This window comes from Carcharodon carcharias, chromosome 7, assembly GCF_017639515.1.
Source record: "Carcharodon carcharias isolate sCarCar2 chromosome 7, sCarCar2.pri, whole genome shotgun sequence".
Lineage (NCBI taxonomy): Eukaryota > Metazoa > Chordata > Chondrichthyes > Lamniformes > Lamnidae > Carcharodon > Carcharodon carcharias.
Window position 1 is genome coordinate 28,778,716 of NC_054473.1, and position 22,844 is coordinate 28,801,559.

The 22,844-nt window shown below is 43.3% G+C and overlaps 1 protein-coding gene across 1 annotated transcript in view; it reads left to right on the top strand.

Annotated features, from left to right (window-relative positions):
* The window catches only part of slc6a11b (solute carrier family 6 member 11b), a 182,729-nt gene that overhangs the window by 53,447 nt on the left and 106,438 nt on the right, over nucleotides 1-22,844 (top strand). Inside the window, exon 7 of the mRNA XM_041191094.1 lies at nucleotides 8,138-8,272. Within this exon, the coding sequence (XP_041047028.1) occupies nucleotides 8,138-8,272 (135 nt within the window). The remainder of the gene's footprint in view (nucleotides 1-8,137; nucleotides 8,273-22,844) is intronic.

Genomic DNA, 22,844 nt, shown 5'->3' on the forward strand with positions numbered 1-22,844 from the left:
TACACATTTAGGCTTGAAAATATTCTGTGACCGCAAAATTGCTGGAAGTGCAAGCTTTTAATAGTGCAGTGAGGGCAATAGGGCATCTGGAACCTTAGTAAACAGTAGAACAAGCAGTGTGTCTCCTTAGCCCATGAGATTTAAAAATTGAGAAATAAACAGATGAAGAACTGAGAAGGAGGTAAAATTAAATTGGGTGAATTCAGTGTCAAACTAGGCCCAGAAAGAGACAGAAAGAGAGAAAGAAAGATTGGATTAAGTGACAGAGAAATGGCACGGACATGATGAGCCAAATGGTTGCTATGATTGTACATTTCTGTGAAATGGAGAGAGAAAGGAGAAGCTGGAAAAAAAACACAAAACTTAACTTTTTACATTTTTCAAGTCATCTAAATCATTCACAACCTAAAAGAATGAGGCTTTGCAATTATAATTGTTTTCTTTTTGGTCAAGAGAGGTTGGTTGGTCATTATTAGCACTTACCATATTGTTAAAAGGATGCTTATGCTGTTAATTACTAGATTTGAATTTTTAGGATGAGTTTAATGGGCACTTAATGTATAACTGCACAATCTCCTGATAAAAACAGGGAGGTTGAGAGTTTTCTTTTATCCATATGGCTAGGGAAGCAGTTATAGTTTGATGTCAAGGTTAACAATACATTCATTGGCTTCAACTGACACAGTGTGAATGGTTGTGATGCCACCAAGAATGGATCTCTTAGAGCAGATGTTCAGTATGTAGGCAATGGTCTGACTTAGATGGTCACAGTCACAATCTGAGTCCCCATCTTCCACTTGTACAGCAAGTGGTCACATCTTCCCTGGTCTGTCCTGAGGCGGTTGAGGATTGTCCAGATTTTCTGTGGAAGGTTGAAACTGGGACTTCACCAACCAAGTCAGTTAGCAGTTTGCAGTTGGTGATGTTTGCAGTTAATCAGGTGGTGTACCATCAAGACGTGAGTCTGTCACCAGTTTGTAGGGTTGGGAATGTGTTCCAGTAAGAGGTTTCAGTCGAGTGTGTGGGGTTTATTTTTGAGGTTCTGTGTCAATGTGAATGTTTTGTTAGCTGTCAGCCGGTGGTGTTCTTTGAGGAGGATGTCTTCTCTGTGAATATTGGGAGGTTCACAATGTGCTAGCAAAGGAAGTCACTTAAGCTGTGTTCGTCTCAGCATCCCAGAAATAATCCTCGTGGCTTCCTGGAGGATATCTACCATGTTTGTGTGTTGGCTCCCAAGCCAGATTGAGCAGCAGTACTCTACTGTCGGGTAGACCAGGGTGAATGAAGCAGTGCACAGTATATTGGCTTTGCTGCCCCTGGTGCTATCCTCCAGTTTCCGTAAGAGATTCAATTTCATCTTGACCTTGGCTCTGGTGTTCTGCAGGTGTTGCTGGTTGGCCAATGTATGGTCAAGATGGCGCCAAGATATTTTGGCATTGGGTCGTGGGTGAGTGATTGGCCACAGAACTGAACACAAAGTTCTTCCCTGGCCTTTGAGTTGTTCAGATGAAAGGCTGAAGCAACAGTCTTAGCAGTGTTTGGTCAAAGTCCCCATTTTTTAAAGTAGGCTTCCAGAGAACATGGACCTTCACTGAGTGTTTTCTCAATGTCCTGCGGTTCTTTAGCCTGGAAAGCCAGGGCCTGGTCATCAGTATATGTCAAGATTGAGACTTTGTGGGAGGGAGTTCACTGGTATATATTTTGAAGAGAGCCAGTGTGAGGACTAATCCCTATGGGACCATATTATTGATTATGGGTGGGCAGTTGATTTGATCTCTGAGGTGCACGCGGAACTGGTGGTTGCTGATCATAGAGTTAAATAGTTGTAAAGTTTTCACACAGCAGATGACAATGGAGAGTTTCAGCAGCATGCCCGTTCACCACACTGTGCCACAGGCACGGGATAAGTTAACAAAGGCAGCTTCAGTCTTCAGGTCTTTCTGGAAACCGACGTGAACATGTGAGGTCAGTGTCAGGACCTGTTCGGAGCAGTTGTGACCTATGCAAAAATCTGCCTGTTTGGAGGGGCATTGCTGCTTCCAGGCTGGGACTCAGTCTGTTTAGAGGCAGGCGTTCAGGACCTTATATGTTATTGAGAGCAGGGCAATGGGGTGGTAGCTGTGTGGGTCATTGCGGCTTGGCAATGTCCACTACCTTGGATTGGCACCAAATGTTTGGAATGGTGCCTGTGCGGGGGATATTGGTAAGCAGTTTTGCTAGCCTCCTCCTTCCTTTGCTCCGATTTTCTTCAGGAGGGAAAGAACAAACTTGACGTGATCCTCCTATTAAAGTAAGTTTTCCAACCTGAAAACCTGCAAACTAACGCTGTCAAAAAAGGAGATAGAATGGCAACCCCCTGGCTCCCAGTCCAAGCAGTAGAACCCCTCTGGAAAATGGGTTCTCCTATGAACAGCAAAACCGAGAAATGGAGCCAGTAACAGGAGCCAGCCCAAAGTTGAAAGCCTATCCTGAGCGAAACATGAGGTGGAATTTTATGGCACCATTGATGGGGTTTGCAGGGCTGTAAAATGCGGCGAGCCATTCAAAAGCCCATTGACTTCGGTAGGACCATAAAATCCTGCCGGCGTAAAATTCTGCCCATGAGATATTCGCGAAAGAACTCTCTGCCGGGAAGTCACCCTGCAGGAAACCTGCTTCACAGACCACTCCAGCAGTCGAACCCACATTCCTGGGATCAACTTATCATAGCAGGGATAATAAGACATACGGCCTAGCTGTCTAAATCAAGAATAGCCTCACCAAAGATGCGGAAGACCTAAAAATCAGAAAACCCCTACTCCAATCCCATAAAAGTATGTCAGCTGACCTACAAGCCACCAAATGACCAGTGGATCAACATTGTTGTACAGGCTACAGCACATTCACCCATCTACATTGGCGACTTCAATAGGCAACATCATATCAGGGGCAACTCAACAACAACACCAGGGGAGAACAACTATCAGACTGGACCTCTGTGCATGATCTAAAACTTGTGCACTATGCAGAGCAGCCTGGCACATTCCATTCTGCCAGATGGTAGAAGGACTACTCATCTGATCTTTGCTCCATGACCCATGACAGCAACCACCTACCGCTGCTGAGCTTCCAAAAAGCGCTGCCCATCTTCCCCCACTCACAACATCACCCAATCCTCAGCTGCATTGGCTTCAAACTACCATCCATAAACTCAATGCCGAAATTACACTGAAATCAGCAATTGGGATGCCCACAGCAGATACTTAGAAACCACCATTAACCAGATCTCACTTCACCTTGAAAACTACAGCTTCTTCACTCAACTTCTCAAACCAGCAATCACCAAATTCGTCCCCCAGGGCTTCAGAAAAGTTTCATCCCCTGCTGGGCCCCAGAAAGGTTGAGGGTGAAATGCTGTTTTTGCAAATCTAACGGAGCAGTGATTCAAACTGACAAGAAATTTGGCAATTTGTAATTGATGGGGTATCTTTCCTTGCTATGGGTTGCTGGCTGATTTGAACATTCAAAACAGTGTGTGTTACTCAGATGATGTTATTTTGTCAGCACAATATGCTGGTGGTGCAGCAGGCATATTGAAGCGCCATTGGACACGCTGGGTTAAACTTTTCCTGGCCCTGCAGAGGTGACTTAGGAGGTAGGACAGGGATCAAAATGAGAAAATACTGCTCCAGGTTTGTTTCCTGAAGCACTCCCACCTCTGAGCAATCTTTTTGGAGGTGGGGGTTAACATGGCAGCAGTGGGTAACCAAATGGCCCAGTAAAGGCCCGTTTGAGGTTGAGTTGATGATTGCGTCGGGATCTTCCTGAGTGCTGAGCCCAGCAGCTCCTTTGAGGCGGCCTCCCAGCAACAGACCAGGTGGCCATCAGAGCCAGAGGCTCCATACCCCAATGAAGGAACCATGAGAATGAAATTTCACAGCCGTGGTCAAAAACTACTCCTCTGGAGGGGTTCTCCTCCATACATCTTGCCTACTGGCTTTGCGCCTTTTCATTCTCAAATTTGCAGAAGGCATCCAAGAGCGCCTCCCTGTTGAGGTTCTTGAATCATCATGGTCCTTCTGTCTCACAACGTCCACTTTTCCTGATGGGCTGCCAGCCGTTCTGTGCTGCAGATGCACTGATTAGACCGCCAATTGCTGGAACCCAGCTGCAGTCCCTAATTGGACGGGGCTCCTGGAGGTAGCTTCTTGATTGGCCACCTTTGCGAAGATTGCATCTGTAGTCCCATCATGGCATTTCCAAGGTCCCAACCCAGGATTCATCCCAACATTGGGATCGTGACCCACCCAGGAAAATTCACCTCACAGAGAGCTTTGCTGCGCAGCTGATCTTTGCTACACATAACCTGGAACTGTCTTATGCTGATACTGGTTGCCTGAAGTGTTCCCTCCTTTAGCACTGACTTCTTTCACTTGGCTGAATAGAAAAAAAAACCCAACATGCCTTTTCACTTTTAATTTGATGTATAGTATGGCAGGTTACTCCTGATATTGCCGTGCACAGTCATTCCGATATTATCACTTTTTTATAGTTTCTACACTGGCACTATCATCGTGTTATAGTTGAGTTCTTATTCAATACTGATTTAGCCATTACCATTGCATGCAAATTTGCTTCTATGTCGTGTTTTCACAATGTTTAGCTTGCAGCGGCATTTTTATGAATGTGTTCTGAAGTGGGAGCTTTGCCTGTGAGCTATGTATACTGCGACACTGGTAATGTGCTGTCCACAAAGTCCTATTTATAATGGTTGGAAATTGTTGACAATGTGTGCTTGCAATATTTTTGATAAACACAGTCCTCGGTGATGCTCCCCAAATTGATCTCCCCACACTCCTGTAAAATCCAAACATTACTGGGGCTGAATTTAACTTATAGACAATCGATCGGCAGCGATTCACAGGTGATAAGTGTCAGCTGTCTCCCTCATTTAAATATGGCAGCCGCCAGCAAGACAAGTTGATGGGGCAGGGCGGTGGGAGGCGGGTGTGACCATGAAGGATGGCGATCCTAGGATGGCAGTGACCTGGAATATTCTTAGGCTCCAGCCAGCATTTTAGTATTTACTTGTTATGGGCTTCTTCAGTTCTATTGCCTGTAAAATTGGTCACCAGTTCTGACCGAAAATGGTGATCTGGTCTAGATTTAAGTAAAAGGGGTTGGATTTCCACATTGTGTGAAACAGGAAACCCTAAACACTAAGCAGAGGCTCCTTTCAATTTGAAGCCGGACGAATTATTGGTGTTAACAGGACAATAAGGCTCCCAACGCTATTTTGAAGTTATTGCCACACCATTAAAGCCAGGTGAAGGGAGTGACAATCAACCCTGTTGTGCACAGTCTTTTGAATAATATAACAACTTTTGCACTATTGCTGTCTTCTGGGTGAAGTTACACTATGCGATATTAGCATACCAATGTGGTAACGTAATGTAAGAAATTCCTTTCTGCATCAGCCCAACAGCTTTGAAAAAAATTAGCGCCATTGTTAAAAAGTGGCCAAGGGAATTTCATGTAGGTGACCTTAACAAATTCCTAGCAGATAGTGTGCTCTCATCCAATTTGTATTTTATGTTATTTCCTATTCATGGAACCAGAGATTATTATTGCACAGCCATTTGCCTCTTCACATCTGTGTCAGCTTTTCCTAGTCTTTTTCCTTCTTCTTTTAGTCCAAAACTAATCCTCTTACCCTATTCTCTCCCACAGCCTCAGGGTGTAAAGTGGCTTCTCTCCAAAGCCCTAAGTGATTTTGAGAGATCACATGACTAAGCAAGCGACAGTACACAAGAGGCAGTAGTGCACAAAGGCATTTCTCCAACCATCCCCCTTTTCAAAAAAAAGGAAAAACACATTGCACTATCATTAGCAGTTCCAAGTTACCCACATACACAGTCGATAAAGAAGGCCATCGTACGTGAACAGAAAACTGTTCATTCTAGTCTGTCTCTACACACGCCTTGCATACATAGGGTTGGATTTTCATCCTTGAGGCGGGGAGAGGGCGTCAGGAAAATTCCCTCTTCAGCCTGCCCACCTCAGGAGAAAGTACTGGAAAAGACAGGATTTTCATTGTGGGGGAATGGGGGTGACAGGTGTGGGCTGCATTCAGGCCAACCAACCCAGGAAAGAATTCAGAGGCAGCTACCGATGTGGGAAAAATTCAGACCTATATTCCTCTGCCACTTTTTTGTCCACTCACTTAACCTGTCTTTATCCCTCTGTAGACTCCTTGTGTCATCCTCACCACTTTCCTTCCCACCTATTTTTGTACCTATTTTGGCGATAGTACATTCACTTCCCTCATCTAAGTCATTAATATATATTGTAAATAATTGAGGCCCCAGCACTGACTCCTGTGGCACTTCACTAGTTACAGGTTGCCATCCTGAAAATGCCCCCCTTATCCCAACTCTCTGCCTTCTATTAGTTAACCAATCCTCTATCCATGCTAATATGCTACTCCCAATACCATGAGCTCTTATCTTATTAAGTAGTCTTATGTGTGGTACCTTATCAAACGCTTTTTGGAAATCCAAATATATTACATCTATTGGTTCCCCTTTACCTATCATGCTGGTTACCTCCTCAAAGAATTCTAATAAATTTGTCAGGCATGATTTCCCCTTCATGAAACCATACTAACTCTGCTTGATTAGATTATGTAATTCTAAATGCTCTCCTATTACATCCTTTATAATAGACTCTGACATTTTCCCAATGACAAATGTTAAGCTAACTGGCCTATAGTTACCTGCTTTTTGTCTCCCTCCCTTTTGAATAAGGGTGTTACATTGGCAGTTTTCCAATTCTCTGGGACTTTTCCAGAATCTAAGGATTCATGGAAGATTACTATCAGTGCATCCACTATCTCTGTAACTATTTCCTTTAATATCTTAGGATGCAGCCCATCAGGTTCAGGGGACTTATTGGCCTTTAGCCCCATTAGTTTCTCTAGTACTTTTTCTCTAGTGTTAGTTATTGTATTTATTTCCTCCCCCTCCTTTGCCCCTTGATTATTTAGTATAAGAATGCTATTAGTGTTTTCTACCGTGAAGACTGAAGCAAAGAATTTATTCAACTCCTCTGCCATTTCCTGATTCCCCATTATTATTCCCCCAGCCTCATTCTGTAAGGGACCTATTTTCACTTTGGTCTCTCTCTTCCTTTTTATATATTTAAAGAATCGCTTACTGTCTGTTTTTATATTACTTGCTGGTTTACTCTCAAAGTTTATCTTTTCCCTCATTATTTTTTTGGTCATCTTTTGGTTTGTAAAACTTTCCCAATCCTCTGGCTTACCACTAATTTTTGCCACATTGTGTGTCTTTTTAAAAAATTTAATGCTATCCTTAACTTCCCTGGTTAACCATGGCTGGTTTATCCCCTTCCTTGAATCCTTTTTCCTCACTGGGATATATCTTTGTTGTGAGTCGTGAACTATTTTCTTAAACATCTGCCATTGTCCATCAACCATTTTTTTCTTCTAAAATCTTGTCCCAATTCACTCCAGCCAACTCTGCCCTCATTTTTTGTAATTACCCTTATTTAAGTTTAGCACAGTTACTTGCCCTTAAAAAAGAATGCAGTGGCCTTTGCCTCAACTACTTCCTGTGACTCTAACAACTGTCTGTGGAAGGAAGATTGTCTCAATTCAGTCTTTAGGGGTTAAAAATCCTCTTTTCATGCAAAATTGATAAACCAGAAATGATTATCCTTTATTAGCCTGTTGCTTGAATTATGGGAAAGGCTTTGAAGATGTTTCTCTCAGTATGATTATATAAGTAGCTCCTTAAGCATGGACAATGTAGGACTCTAATTTTCAGCTGAAAGAGGAATCCCACTTTCAAAAATGTGCACATTCACTTTATAATTGTTATTTGATTCTTTATTTCTGTTCATTTCTGAAAGGTAATGGAATTACATTGGGCAAATTATAAATCATGCATTTTGTTACTCTAATTGTTAATGCATGAATTGTGGAAAATGAAATTCTGAACATTATAATAAAAATGGATTTCCATATTAACTGCAGATAATAAAAGTGTATACCAGTCACCAGGCAATATGAATTATTATTCTTTTGTTGGAGAATAGTACACAGGCAGAGCTGATGGCTTGCATCCTTTGTTCTCAGGTGGTGTATGTAACAGCAACGTTTCCCTATCTGATGTTGCTGGTTTTATTGATTCGAGGAGTGACGCTTCCCGGAGCTGGGGAGGGAATAAAGTTTTACCTTTACCCGGACATCTCACGCTTGTCAGATCCTCAGGTAGGAACACTAAGTACAAACATTGTATCTCAATGCTCATCTTCAGTCAACGCATGAATGTAGTGATAAGCGGACCCCATATTATTAAAGTTCAGGGACATAGCTGCTATAAACAATGTTCACAGAATGCATAATGAAAACAAACCATTATGAAAATAATTACTGATTTGTCATGGTAAATATAATGGATTGAGAGTTAGAGCCGATAGCCAAAATATAGAAGAGGCATTTACACAATTCAAAATAATTTCTATAATTTGAAGTAGTTTACTGTTTCTAATAGGAGGTCTCATGATAGAGTGGGTAGTGGTTCTGCCTCAGGTGCAGAAGTTCCGGCTTTGAGACCCACCCCAGATCATGATGGCCAAGGAAGGTGTGTTCATAGTGTGGTCAAACAGGTTGACCTGCAAATCCTTCCAACACACACCAACTGCAGGCAACAAGAGTGGGAGAGATTCCTGGTCAGCCACGTGATGGAAAGAAAGTTGGAGCCTCGACCATCACTATCCATAGCTCCAGACTACAACACGCATGGAAAGTGCAGCTTGCCACAGCCACCGGGAACTCCCTGAGTGTTTTGCAACACACCAATACCACTGTTTCCAACCCCAAAAGACTATTTTCATAATCAGTTACTTGTGATGGATACATTGTTTATCATGTTTGCCATCATATTAGAAATGAAGAATTTTCTGTCATAGGATTTCTTCTGTATTTTTGACAGTGATAAAAATATTTTTATGGTGTTTTAAAGTGTAAACATTTTTTGCTGTCAATAGTTTTAATTGAGTCAAATCTGGTAGACTAATTAAATAAAAGAATCAATGAGATATTGACAGCAGAATAGTGTGTGTTAGCATAGTATAAGGTATAGCTCGGACAAAGACAAAGTAAAATCCAGTGAACATAGTTGAACTAATGGGCCTAATTTGGAATTGCGCTTAAATAGATGCTGAGGGCGACTTTGGAATGGGGTTTCCTGTGAATGCTGTTTCTGGCTTTGTGTTTATATGAAATGAATTTGCTGCCAGTTTGCAAAACGTATACAGCAGCTCTAAGTTCAAAGACAACTTTTGTAGAGAATAAAGCCTTATCGCAACTTTCTTTTAATTAAAAATAAAACCTTGGTCCTTAGGTGTCTCTTACCAAACACTACTATCCATATTAAGGTTGGACAGGCAGCCTGTTTCCCTCTGTCGGTGCCAGTCTTCTTTGGAATATTAGCTCCTGTGCTGGAATATCTTGGCTGACGTACCTTTTGATCTTTGCTGCAATTTCCAGCCTCTCTTCAGTGCCATCCCTTGACAGCACAGTCAAGATCGGGAACTCAAAATCAGGGTTACAGATGTGCATTTTAGCACTCCCTGTAATAATGTGCTGGAGTCACTCCATCACTTGTACACGTAACTAGTTTTAATTTGGTTTAAACCACCAAACTGTTTGAGTAGCACCATTTTTAGGAATTGGCATAACTGTCTATCATGACCTCCTTTTAAGTATATTATGGATTGGGAAAACACAATCAGAAAATGTAAGCTGTCCTTTGCTTCAGTTGGCAGCAGTCAGATACATATCACAAAACAGTTTCTTGGGCTCACACTGTGACACACAAAACCCTAAGGATCTTTAGCAGGGTTCCAACTGAAGGCACAGCTAACATGAAGTGGCCTATGGTTCGTTTATATATATTTGGCTGAATTTTATAGCTGGGATGGTGGCTCCTCCAATTGCCAGGAAGCCAGTGGAACCATGCATCGGCCATTTCAGGGAGACACGATGCGATTAAATGGCGTTCAGGCAGTTAACTGCCTGCGGTCAGCATTCCTGTGCCTTTAAGGCAGAGACCCCGCCTTCAGGAGCTGCTGGCCAATCAGAGGGTCACCAGATCTTCAGACCCTCAGTGCCATTGAGAGCAGTGGCCATTGCTGGGAATGCAGCAGGCCCTGGAGCAGCCATAAAGAAAGTCCTGGAAAAGAGTTGAGTGGGGCAGACTCACTGATGCCCCAGTGAGAGGAGGGTGGTCGTAGTGGATGGCAGAAGGTGGGCGTTGTGGAGGGAATGATGGGCTCATACAGTGGGGTGGCCCTTCCTGGCATACCAGGTGCCCGATCAAGAGTGCCCCGCCTGAGCCTGTAGGGAGGCTGCCAGCTTTTACTGGGAAGCTTCCCCAAGTGGCATATGCACCCCCTCAACAAATCCCCCCCATCATTGATTTTCTACCAGCACCTGGACGAGACCCTTAATGGCCATGAATTGGCCACTTAAGACCAAAATTGACCTCCGTCCAGGAAGGCCATCCTCTACCTGCTCCACCGCACCCTCCACCACACGCCTTTCTGTCTGGTTATATTCCACCCCACCATGGCCCCCACCAGCATCTCCCAGCCTGCTCCTGGCGGGAGGTGAGAGTTAAGTTCCACCCATTATTATGCCCTCCCATTGACTGAGGCTTCATGCCAGGAGCACTCGCTCGTACAAGTTACCTCAAAAACTATGTGGTAACTTGGGAACAATGAGCATCTGCCTATTAGAGTCCAGATGTAATAGGGTGAGTGGAAGGAAAAATTTCAGGACAGGACAGCAGATCCACAGAGGTACCTGGAATAATGATACTTGAACTTACCTGAATCCTTATCAGGGTGAATTGTGACAAGAGCTTTCGGTGATCAATAACATTTGAGGTGCAGTGACTGTTATTATGTAGGCAAATACGTTTTACAGTTTCACACAATGTCCTGCAGTGTTCTAAAATTAAAAATAACATAGCTTGCTCCAGAAAATTATATCCAGCACCAATTCATTTAACTGGAGTCTGTTGTCTTAGGTTCACTCCAGAAGGATGTAACGATTAATGAGAATGCTGAGCTGCATCACTCACAATTCAAAAAGAAATTTTAAAGTTATTCAGTGAAAAAGTGTAACTTTTTGAACATTGTCAAATCTTTCCAAAGAAATGGTGGTTCCCTGGAGAGAAACTTGTGTTTATACGATTGAAGCACTGGCAAAATGATTGGAGGTTTTCAGTCCATCTATTCCAACAAACACAGTGGCTCTCAAGTATTACCCACTGCTGTCCAACAAATATGTCAGCTTATGTTAGTGAGTCTTGAATTCGGAGGATGGACACCTGTAAACACTAAACTAATTTATATGTGGAAATACAGGGGTGATTAAAGTTAAAATGATGGGCAGGATCTTGTGGCATCAGGGGCCTTTCCTGCCAGCTGGAGAGCTGCTGAGAGACCCTCGGTGCCTCTTTTTGGGAAGGCCTGCCAAACCACGAACAATCAGATAGTGGTGAGGCCACTGATAGGCCTTCCCTTGGAATTAAGACCCAGGGCAGTAATCACACCTAGCGAGAGCTGCCAGCGAATCAGAGGCTGCCAGCTCTCGCGGTCAGCAATGCCACTGAGGAGACCGTGGTTGCTGCCGGAGGAACACTTCCTGGAGCCCCAGGATGGAGGACCCAAGCTACAGTTAAGTGATGTGGGTGGGGAGGGGGATGAGTGGGGGTGGTTTCACAGGGTGGGATCACGGAGAGATGAGGGTAAAGGTCGAAGGGCAAGGGGGGGTGGCTCTCAGTGGGCCCCTCCCTTCCCAATATCTAGTCCCTCAATTAGGGCCTCAGTTGGCATCAGGGCAGGAAGGTCAACCATGGGCCTTCCCACCTAGAACTTCATTCTAGTAGAGGCAGAATGGCAGTGGGGTTTCAGTACATCACCATCCCATCCAAGTAAATGCCCTTCCCACCTCCAAACCCCCCACTAGCAAGAGCAGAAGATTCTGCCCAGTGTCTCTTACCCTGAGCAATGCATCACTTCTTTTACAAACCAAGAGATTATTCTGTCTGCTATTGATTTGCAAGTTGCAACTATACGCGCTTGAGTTTTATTAATTCTTCATTAATTCTTCATGCAGGATGTTGATTAAACAGAATTCAGATTGGAGAGAAGTCAGAATAAATAAGGGGAGTTTTCAGATGTTCAAAACAGCTCTTGGGGGGTCCCATAGGCAAATCTGATGTCATTGCTGTAGATGCAGAAAAACAAAACAATTTTGAGAGGAAAAGACAAAAGTTCAACCATCTCTTACTTCATCACAACCGTCAGCTCTAAAAGGAGTTCTGAGAAGGAACTTGTGACAACTGGAGTGCATTGTGATAAATGGAAGCGCTCACTGATGAGCTTTCAGTACCTTTATGGCTGAACATAAAAAAAGCAAGGAAAATTAGTATACAGACATTCAGTATTAGATTCAATTTAACATCACTAGGTTAGCAAGCTATCTCCTTCACAAAATCAAGTGTAGAAGCAGCTAATGAAAGATCATCCAAAATGTTTTGCAAATACTGTATGCTATTGTCCAATTAAAATAAGATCCAGTACGTGTCAGACACAATAGGCCAGGCACATAGAAAGGGAATGAGAATGCAGAGAAAAAAATATCTCCACAAACCAAAAGAAAAGCTATAACTGAGAGGAAGCTGCAACTTTGGATGCATTTGTTTGGTAAAAATGGCTTAAAGTATTGATTGTGAATGGGAAAAAAGGAGTATGTTCACTACTGCTATTTAGACAAATATGAAAGCCAGTTTTCTCACAAAATGATGACACTAAGATAAATGACCAGTTAATTTCTTTTTGATGCGATTTGAGGGAAAATTTTTATCCAATGCACCAGAGAGCTCACTGCTCTTTTCCAAATTTGTGGTATGGATTTTCGACATTGATCTAGACAGAGCAAACAAAGGCCGTGATTTAAATCAACGGACCTTTGGCTGCTCCGTCAAATTTTCCGTCCCACCCACATGATTCCCGCTAAGGGCAGGACCAGAAAATCCCGGTCAAAGTCTTAGTTTAGCATCTCACCTGAAAGATGCCATCTCCAACAATGCTACAGTCCCTGGAACACTCCCTCAATGGAGTTTTAACCTTAGTTGTGGTGCCATTTTACACTGTGGGATAATCAGTATTAATGGGGCAGTAAGGACTTGAAATTGGGATTGGTAGCCTTACTGCTCCATTAACTCCAATAATTGATCCACTACAACGTGTACAGGTACCCATCGCTTGTTGTCTGAAGCACCTTTCTAAAACAAACATTAGGCCTCGTTCCCATAAATCCTGGGGTCCTAATGAGGTAGTTATTATATGCTTGAGTTTAAAAAAAGTGTTGACTGTTTGGAGAGCGTGCCCTTAGCTGAAGTGAGTTTCCCTGACAACAAGCTGACGAAAGAGAAAAGAGTACATTGAAGAGACAAGTGAAGCTCATCAACTGGAAGCTCATGGCCTGCATGTGCATCGAGTCCGAGGGAGTAGAAGTGGGTGTGGAATCCGCTACCGGCTGTCTTCACGTTGCAAACGTCTTTTCACCCTGGATGGCTGTGTAAGGCATCTGATGCGGCTGCGATGACTGGGGAGATACCAGCCGTGGCCGCTCCCTCCCAGGCTTGGCCAGCACAGGCCCCACTGGCCAGAGGACCACCACCAAAGTCATCAAGGTCAACAAGACAGCAGGCTGCCCCCAGTGCTGGTGCCAGCAAGGGTGGGGGTTGTGGGGTGGGGGGAAGGGGGTGCGGTGGCAACTTGATGCAACACTCACGAGTATAAGTTTCAGGAACTGTGAACACAAGAGGGACTGTTCACAGGTGATCTTCTGTTCTGCCATGTTTTATTAATATGTTTACTGGCCTGACCATTAACACCAAATATTGTTATGTTCATCTGATGTGAGTGCCAACATTATATATATTTTGCTTTTGTGTTAATGGCCTGATTATGCTTCACTTGTTTTGTAGGTGCAGGGCTCACCAGTATCTCATGCTGGATGTGAGTGGCTCTAAACCTTATTGCACAGATACTGAATGGAATTAGGATTCAAATGAAAGGGTCATTTCAAACATTTAGGATGGAGGCGGCAACCCTGGCATGAGCTGAAGGAGCGATGGATCAAGGCCTCACTGGTGTCCCTGTCTCACTGTGGGATCCAGAGATCTGTCTCCATGTCCTCACCGTGCTCCTCACCGTGCTCCTCATTGGGCTCCTCACCAGGCTCCTCACCGTGCTCCTCACCATGCTCCTCACTGTGCTCCTCATTGGGTTCCTCACCATGCACCTCACCGTGCTCCTCACCGTGCTCCTCATTGGGCTCCTCACCAGGCTCCTCACCGTGCTCCTCACCATGCTCCTCACTGTGCTCCTCGTTGGGTTCCTCACCATGCTCCTCACCGTGCTCCTCACCGGGCTCCTCACCGTGTTCCTCACTGTGCTCCTCACCGTGCTCCTCACTGGGCTCCTCACCAGACACCTCACCAGGCTCCCCAGCGGGCTCCTCACCGTGCTCCTCATTGGGCTCCTCACTGTGCTCCTCACCGGGCACCTCACCGTGCTCCTCACTGTGCTCCTCACCAGGCACCTCTTACTGGATTCATGATCTTTGGCCTGTGGAGCTACCTCAAGATCCTCTTCCTCCAGTGGGTCCCCCCCTTGCCAGTGCCAGATTGTGGAGAGCGCAGCATGTAATTGCTATCATTGACACCCTGGAGGATGTCCCCCTGAATGGTCCAGGCATGGGAAGCACATCTTCAGAAGACCTATGGTCCTCACTACCACCACCTTTGTGGAGGCATGACTCCTATTATAACGCTGCTTTGCCTCTGTTCTTGGGTGGCGGAGAGGCGTCATAAGCCACCTTTTCAATGGATACCCCTTGTCACCCAGCAGCCATCTATCCAGTCGGGCTAGAGCAATGAACAGCCTTGGCACCTGTGAGTGTCTCAGGATGTAAGCGTCATGGGAGCTGGCAGCAGGATAGTGATGTCTTCTGTGGCCCTTTCCACCTTGGACTCCCTCCTGTCTCTGCACCCTTTGTGCCTGTGCCTCTCCTCCCACAGTTTGCTCCCCTGGAAGCTGCGTAGGGACACCTGGCCTCTTCTCCCTTCTGCCCCTCTCTTCCTCCTCAGAGGAGGTTCCACCAGCGAAGACCATAATCCCCATTATCAGGGTTACGGAAGGCTGTCTGGCACCTGGAAGGATCCACACAGTCAAAATCCTCCAGGGGCCTTAGATGAGTCCAGAAATGAAACCTAGAAATGCTAAGACTGAAGCTGAGAACAGAAATGAAGCTGTCAAGTTCAACTAAGCAACCAACAGCAAACTATCTCCTAAACTCTCAACTACTCACAATGGCAATGCTGCTGACCCATTTTACCCTGCCCTTTGATGAAGTTTTGTTTAAGTTGGCTTAACTTAAATCACGTTTTGCCTGTGTGACAAGCACGAAATCACACGGGCAATGTAAAATCAGGATCAGTTGCCTTTTTAATGGCCTTAAGTGGCCCTTTAATTGTTGGCAGGCATGGCTACAACACCCACAATCGCCTGCCGACCTGAAGGTCGCTCGCGTGCGGGATGACATTTGGACGCTCGCGCAATGTCGTCTTGCACTATTTCCCATCTGTTCGGGTCTGGCGCGAGCCCACCCACGAGACGTAAAATTCTGGCCAATGTCTGTTGGCACCAGAATATTTACAAAGTTCTGTCAGCCTTGTGAAGTCATTGATCAGCTTTCTATTTTGGGTGAAGGTTTTTGATGTGGTGGAAATTTTCCAGACTGCCTCTGCAACCTCCCTCCAGGCTGTTTGCATCACTGTCTTATTGGGCCCCCAGCCCTCAGTATACAATTGACAGTCCCTCCTGGCCCTCAGTTCTACCAGCAACACCTTCACTGACTCAGTGGAAAACCTAGGAGCACTGACGAAATTGATGAAAGACCGGAACTTCCTAGTCTTCTGCTACCTTACTGAGAAGTAACATTGCCCTTTAACTGTATTTCTCTTCATCCCAGTGGTGGTGAGACAATGAAGGATATTTCTTTCGGCCCACAAATTCTCCTGCATGGATAATGAGGGTTCTGGGAGGAAACTCTGGTGAGGTAACACTGGTTTCACAATGGGCGATGGTAAAACAGCCCCACCACAGACCAACCAGAAGAGAACCCAAGCCCAAAGCTTGTGCCGAGAATAATTATTTGCAAACTTGCTCATTATTTCAGGAACTAACAATTCACCATTTTAGTTGTACATCTCATCATTTCTATGTCCAGTTGGTAAAATGGCTCTTGATCCTAAAAGTGTTGAAAGCCAGAGGGTAAATGTAGTTACCATCATTCATATATTCTTTAGAGTACAACACTGCTGGGCTATCTTTAGAAGATTAGCAACCATCAGAGATGTGAACACCAATAGATATTCCAGTTTGCAGATAGAGGTTAGGAAAAAATCATGGCCACTCAAACTCACCCTTAGACAGAATTAACAAGGTTTTTTGCTAAGTTGAATTGAGATCCAGATCACACAAAAGGTAGTGGGAATCTGGAACTCTATCTCAAAAAAGCTGTTGAAACTGGTTCTAATGAAAATTTCAAAATTAAGATTAGTAGTAAGTGACTTAAGGGAGATAGAACCAAGTTGCGTAAATTGATTTAAGATATATATAAGCCATTCTAATTAAAATGCAGAACAAGTTTGAGGGGTTGAATGGCCGTACTCCAGTCCCTATGGCCCTTTATGCTAGAGTATAATGTGCTAGCTAAATACACCAAACAATTCCTCAGCCTTCTCCTAATCAGACCATTGAATCACTGGTTTGTTTCTCAATGTAAATTGATTAATCTATTTGTTACGATTTTATGTTTCACAAAAGCGCATATTTTGATATATAGCTCACAAGCATTTACTACTGCTTGTATGGGAGTTTTTCAAAGCTAGACTAGCACTATAGATAAATCTTTTGTATGAACTTCAGTATGTACAATCATTTCCAGCACACTTACACAACTCTGGATGAAACTATTTGATCAGGATGTAGATTTACTGTAAATATTTAGCTTGTCTCAACTGTATTCCATCCCTATGAATATATCATGAACAATGTTGATTTGATACAGACATTCTATGTTAAAGTCTGGGAACATTTACATCTATAATGCCAAGTTTTAGTTGTCTCCTCAAAATGTGGATACAACTCTCCTCTTAAAGCAATGATACAGTATAAAAGTAGAGTTCCTTTGGTGCCAGATCATATTTAATTCATTCATTGGAGAGGGTACAAAGGAGATTTATGAGGACGTTGCCAGGACTGAAAAATTGCAGCTATGAGGAAAAATTGGATAGGCTGAGGTTGTTCTCCTTGGAACAGAGGAGGCTGAGGGGAGATTTTGAGATGTGCAAAATTGTGAAGGGCCTGGATAGTGGACTCCTTCTATGCCGTAAGCTTTCTATAATTCTATGATTTTATTATCCAATACACAAAATACATTTATTTTACTTTTCAGCATAAGATTAATCATCTGGTTTTGTTCCAAACTTTAATTAAGTTTGCTCAATGTTTTTATAGCCTCAAGTCAGTAACTGAGATTCAAACAAACTGTGAAGAGCATTAGACCATGGCAGGAATAAACTTGCACTAAATTTGAAACTGGAGAGGCATGAGGTGTGAGGATTTAAAAGTTTCCAATATTCCTATCGAATATTTTCTTTGATTTTGGGAAAAGCATAAGCAAATTTATTGCTTTATCTATATTTTCAAAAAAGTATAAAGCATGTTTAAGGCATTAATAAATTGAGTTCAGGAATGGTTTCACTTTTCATTAATGATTAATGCTTAATCAATTAACTGAGAAAGAAGTGAGGGGAGATTATTTCAGTAGTTTTGTTATGTTGCATAGGCAGCTTTAACTCATTGCAACCTCTGATCTTTGCATATGGTCTGGACTTTCCTTGCAAATCATCAGTGTTTAGGTGGTTTGGAGGCTGTAAATGAAGTGTATTGGGGCAGTTCAACACAACCGCACTTCACAACTAGCCAGTCGAAACCAGTGACTTAAGCCATCTGCCCAGAGCTTGCACTGCATGTAAATAGTGGTGGGTGAGCTTGGTTTAATGAACCTTGTAACATACAATGTGGGAGTCTATACATGAGGCCATATCTCTGGAATATTTTCTTATCTGCAAGTCATTTAGAGCCTGTGAAAAGACTAAAATTTCTGAACACTTTTTACTTTTTAAGCATTTATATGTATTTCTGAAACTTAAAGTGGGTGCAGAAATAAAATTATGAATATGTGGGAAAACATGGATTTCCTTATCCTTGATGATGCTGATGGGTCATCTGATTGTACTGATTCCACTCTGTCTCAGGTGGGAGCACAGTTGGAGAAGCATTGAGCCAGCATCTGCAAGGCAGATCAATAGCAGCTTCCCTAAGCTAATCAACGTTAGGAGTTCACTAGAGACCCAAGTAAGGTGAAGGATTTAAAAATTAAACTTTTCAGCCCCCTCTGGAGCCATTATGACTAGAAAAGGAAATTTATTCTCTTTGAAATCGATCACCTTACTCTAGAAATGGTTTCCGACCTTCAGAATGCCTCAGAGGGCCTCACACCAGGTATCAACTGGTATGAGTTCCACTGAATCCATCCAAGGGTGTAAAAGGGGGACTTAGCCTTGGAAGGCTAGGAACTGGTCTCAACAAGCCCCCTTGATATGACGGCATCAGTGGAAGATCCCCTTGCTCACTGCCCTTACCACCCCGCCACAACCGGAATCTATAGGCGGGATTCTCTGCACCCACACACTGCCGGAATTGTCAGGTCCCGCCGCCAGTCAATGGAATTCTGGCAGGGGCGCCTCGCCTGCGGTGGGTCCCACCTGTGATGGGGCCGGAAAATCTCGGCCTATAGGCCCAAACGATGCAGCATCCAGGCCGAGTCAGGATCCGGCCCATATTCTGGCCTACATCCCCAGGAGTTTCAGAGCGTGAAAGTACTCATTCAGTTCTGAGAAGCTGAATTTGATGATACGAGCTGCCGCACCTAGAGTGGGTTAAATCATTCCTGTTATTACTGAATTCTTGCAGGAAATTGATATAGAATTGGTCTACCACAATCAGTCCTTCAGCAGTTACAAAACATAAACCCAAACAGGAGCTGTTATGTGATCAATGGAAAGCCTAAAGAACAAGTGGGATTTTCATGGACAATGTTTCTAACCTACCAAAACTCCTAGTACATGATCGGGATGCTGTAATTTCTTACACAGTAATAGTGATTAAAGAAAACAACTGCTGTTGGATGGGAAATTTTAACAATGGCAATGCAGAGAAAGCTTCAGCCATTGTGTGTGATGTCACTGAATTCAACTAAAGTCGCCATGACAGTAAACCACATATGGTTGATAAAATCTTTACAAAACATTAGTCAGGCCACGCTAGAATACTTCCTATAGTTTTGCGCTCTCCTTTATAGAGATGGTATTGGAGCAACAGAAAAGTTGTAGTCAGTTTAGTAAGACCACAGGTAAGAGGATTGTGATGACACAATGGGACTGCATTCACATGAATAGAGAACGTTGAAGGACTATCTTATAGAAGTGTTAAAAATTTTGAAAAGGTTTGACAGGATAAATAGTGCAAGGTTATTTCCAACGAGTAGTAAATCAGTTGTGGGGGTGGGGTGGGTGGGAGACGTTTGACAGCCAGATCGGATTAACACCACAGCAAAGGGTTCAATCCACGTTGTAGCTGATATAGACTTAGGGCCTGCATCATCGCCCTACCTGTTTTAAAAATCATGACATTTTGCCATGGTTCTGCAAATAATTGCCAAGGACTTGTCTTCAAGCAGACAACTGAAGAAGGGCGAATCCTTACAAAGAGGCATAACATTTAGGATTGGTACTAGGCAAAATTTAGAAAAAGTGTTTTTTCCATGTAACGTCATTAGAATATGGAAAATATTACTGCAACTGGCCACTGAAGCTGAGTAAATCATAGCTTTTCAAAGACAATCAGAAAACACTGGAGAAATAATATTGTGAGTACAGGAAATGGAACTGCTCTGTGGAGCTATCTATGCATGAGGGATAAGTTATGTTTGCCTAGTGATGTGCCAGGAGTAAGTATTATATCTTTATTAAAACTTATGACAGATGTCAAGTGGATAACACAATGGAGAACCAAGCTGAATATTGAAAGTTCAGAGGGGAAGTGAAAAAGCAGGTAAGAGAAGCAAGATGGAGTATGAAAAGAGACTGGTAGCTAACATAAAAAGGAACCCTTAAGTCTTCTATAGGCATATAAATGTTGAAAGGGTGGTAACATGGGGAGCAGGGCCAATTAGGGACCCTAAAAAGGGATTTACGCATGGAAGCAGAAGGCATAGCTGAGGTATAAAATGAACACTTTGCATCTGTCTTTACCAAGGAAGAAGATGCTTGTGGCCACAGTGAAAGAGGAGGTCATTGGTACACTGGAAGGATTTTAAATTGATAAAGAGGAGCTACTAGATAGGCTGTCCATACTGTCTATAAACAGGACTGAATGAGATGCATCCAAGGATACTGAAGAAAGTGAGAATGGAAATTGTAGAGGCACTGGCCATCCAATTTTCCTTAGACTAGGGGTGGTTCCAGAAGACTGAAGAATTTCAATCGTTAAATCCTTGTTCAAAAAAAGGCGTAAAGATAAGCCCAGCAACTACAGACCAGTCAGTTAAACCTCGCTAGTGGGGAAATTTCTAGAAACAATAATCCAGGACAAAATTAATAGTCACATAGACAAATGTGAGTTGATTAAGGAAAGCGAACAGGGATTTCTTAAGGGAAAATTTTGCTTAACTAACTTGCTGGAATTTTTTTGAAGAAGTTACTGAGAGGGTTGATGAGCGTAATGTTATTGATGTGGCGTACATGGACTTCCAAAAGGCATTTAATACAGCGCCGCACAACGGACTTGTGAGCAAAGCTACAGTTCATGGAATAAAACGGAAAGTAGCAACACGGATACAAAATTAGCTGAAGGACAGGAAGCAGAGAGTGATGGTTAATGGATGTTTTTCGAACTGGATGAAGGTTTGTAGTGGAATTTCCCAGAGATCAGTTTTGGGATCTTTGCTCTTGATATATATTAATGACTTAGACCTTGGTGTACGGGGCACAATTTCAAAATTTGTGGATAATACAAAACTTGGAAACATTGTGAACCGTGAGAAGCATAGTGTAGAACTTCAAAAGGGCATAGACAAGTTGGTGGAATGGGAGGACAGGTGGCATAAGAAGATCAATGAAGAGAAATGTGAAGTGATTCTTTTTGGTAGGAAGAACATGGAGAGACAGTATAAAATAAAGGATACAGCTCTGAAGGGGGTGCAGTAGCAGAAGTTCCTGAGTGTACATGTGCATATTGAAGGCAGAAGGGCAGATTGAGAGCACACTTAATAAAGCATAAAGTATCCTAGGCTTTATCAATAGGGGCTTGGAGTACAATAGCAAGGAGATTATGTTGAACTTGTATAAGACACGAGTTCAGCCTCAGCTGGAGTATTGTGTACAATTCTGGGTACTTGATAAGGAACCTATACTTACCTTAGTTTGAAGTTTGGAGGTCGGAGTTCCAGTTTCTGATGAACCTCAGGCTTCCTGTGCATGCGCTGGTTAGGAAATGGCTGCACATGCACAGTTCAGGGTTTTTACATTCCTCAGGCTGGGGACTAGCTCTGCGCACCTGCACAGAAGGGAAAAGAGAAAACGGCACAAAGAGGCAGGTCATATGACCTGATACAGAGCGCTATTGTATTGAGTGTATCCTAGGGAGCAGGATACAAGGAGAAGGTCCCAAACCTGGGGGGGAGACGGAACAATCCCAAAAGGGATAAAGGCAGGGGACAGAAATAGGTCCATTTACATTAAGATAAAGGAGCAGAGAAATAGGCTCCGAAGTAAAGAAAGAGATGCAGGGAGTAGACTTTAAGTGAAGTGGGCACGAAAGAAATTCTGAAGATCAGGGAAGGCAGCTGAAGGTTGGTGACTCTGTGCTTCGGGTTTTTGGGGCAAAGGTACCCCGTTGGAGCAGTGGTGTTCTGCTTGGCATGGCCAAAGACCTGAGAATTTGCTTGGAAGCTGAAGCTTGAATGTACATGGAGACCCAGGGGAAAAGAATCTCGGAAGGCGATATTGAAACGCTAGGAGGTGGGTCTTTGTTGAAGACATCTGACTGGGAATGACTTTTGAAGAGAATTCTGAGGTGAGATCTTCAGATGTGGGAATTGGAAACCCTCGTGAGAACATGAAGTTTCAGTGAGATTGGTTGGCTCACAATGTGACAAATGTATGGGTGGGTTGTTGAGAAATCCATGGAATCTGTTTTGGTCGCATCTGCCATCTATTGTGTAGCGTGGTGTGTCTGACCACAGTTCACCAGTTAATTCACATATACCTCATATTTACTCTGAATGTTCGAGTATAAGATAGCTCTTTTAAATTGTTTTAATTTTCTGAACTTGTATAGTAAAGTTTATTTTTGTTTGTTCAAACCCCATGGAATTTGTCGTTTTATTCACTTAGTAAGTGTATTGAATCTCAAACTTTATCTACTTTAAACAAAACATTATTGGCCCCTAACCGATCTCCTCCAACAACCCCCTGACTGGCCATGGATCATAACAGTGCCACACTTTAAGAAAGATGTTAAGGCATTGGAGAGAGTGCAGAAAAGATTCATGGTAATGGTTCCAGGGA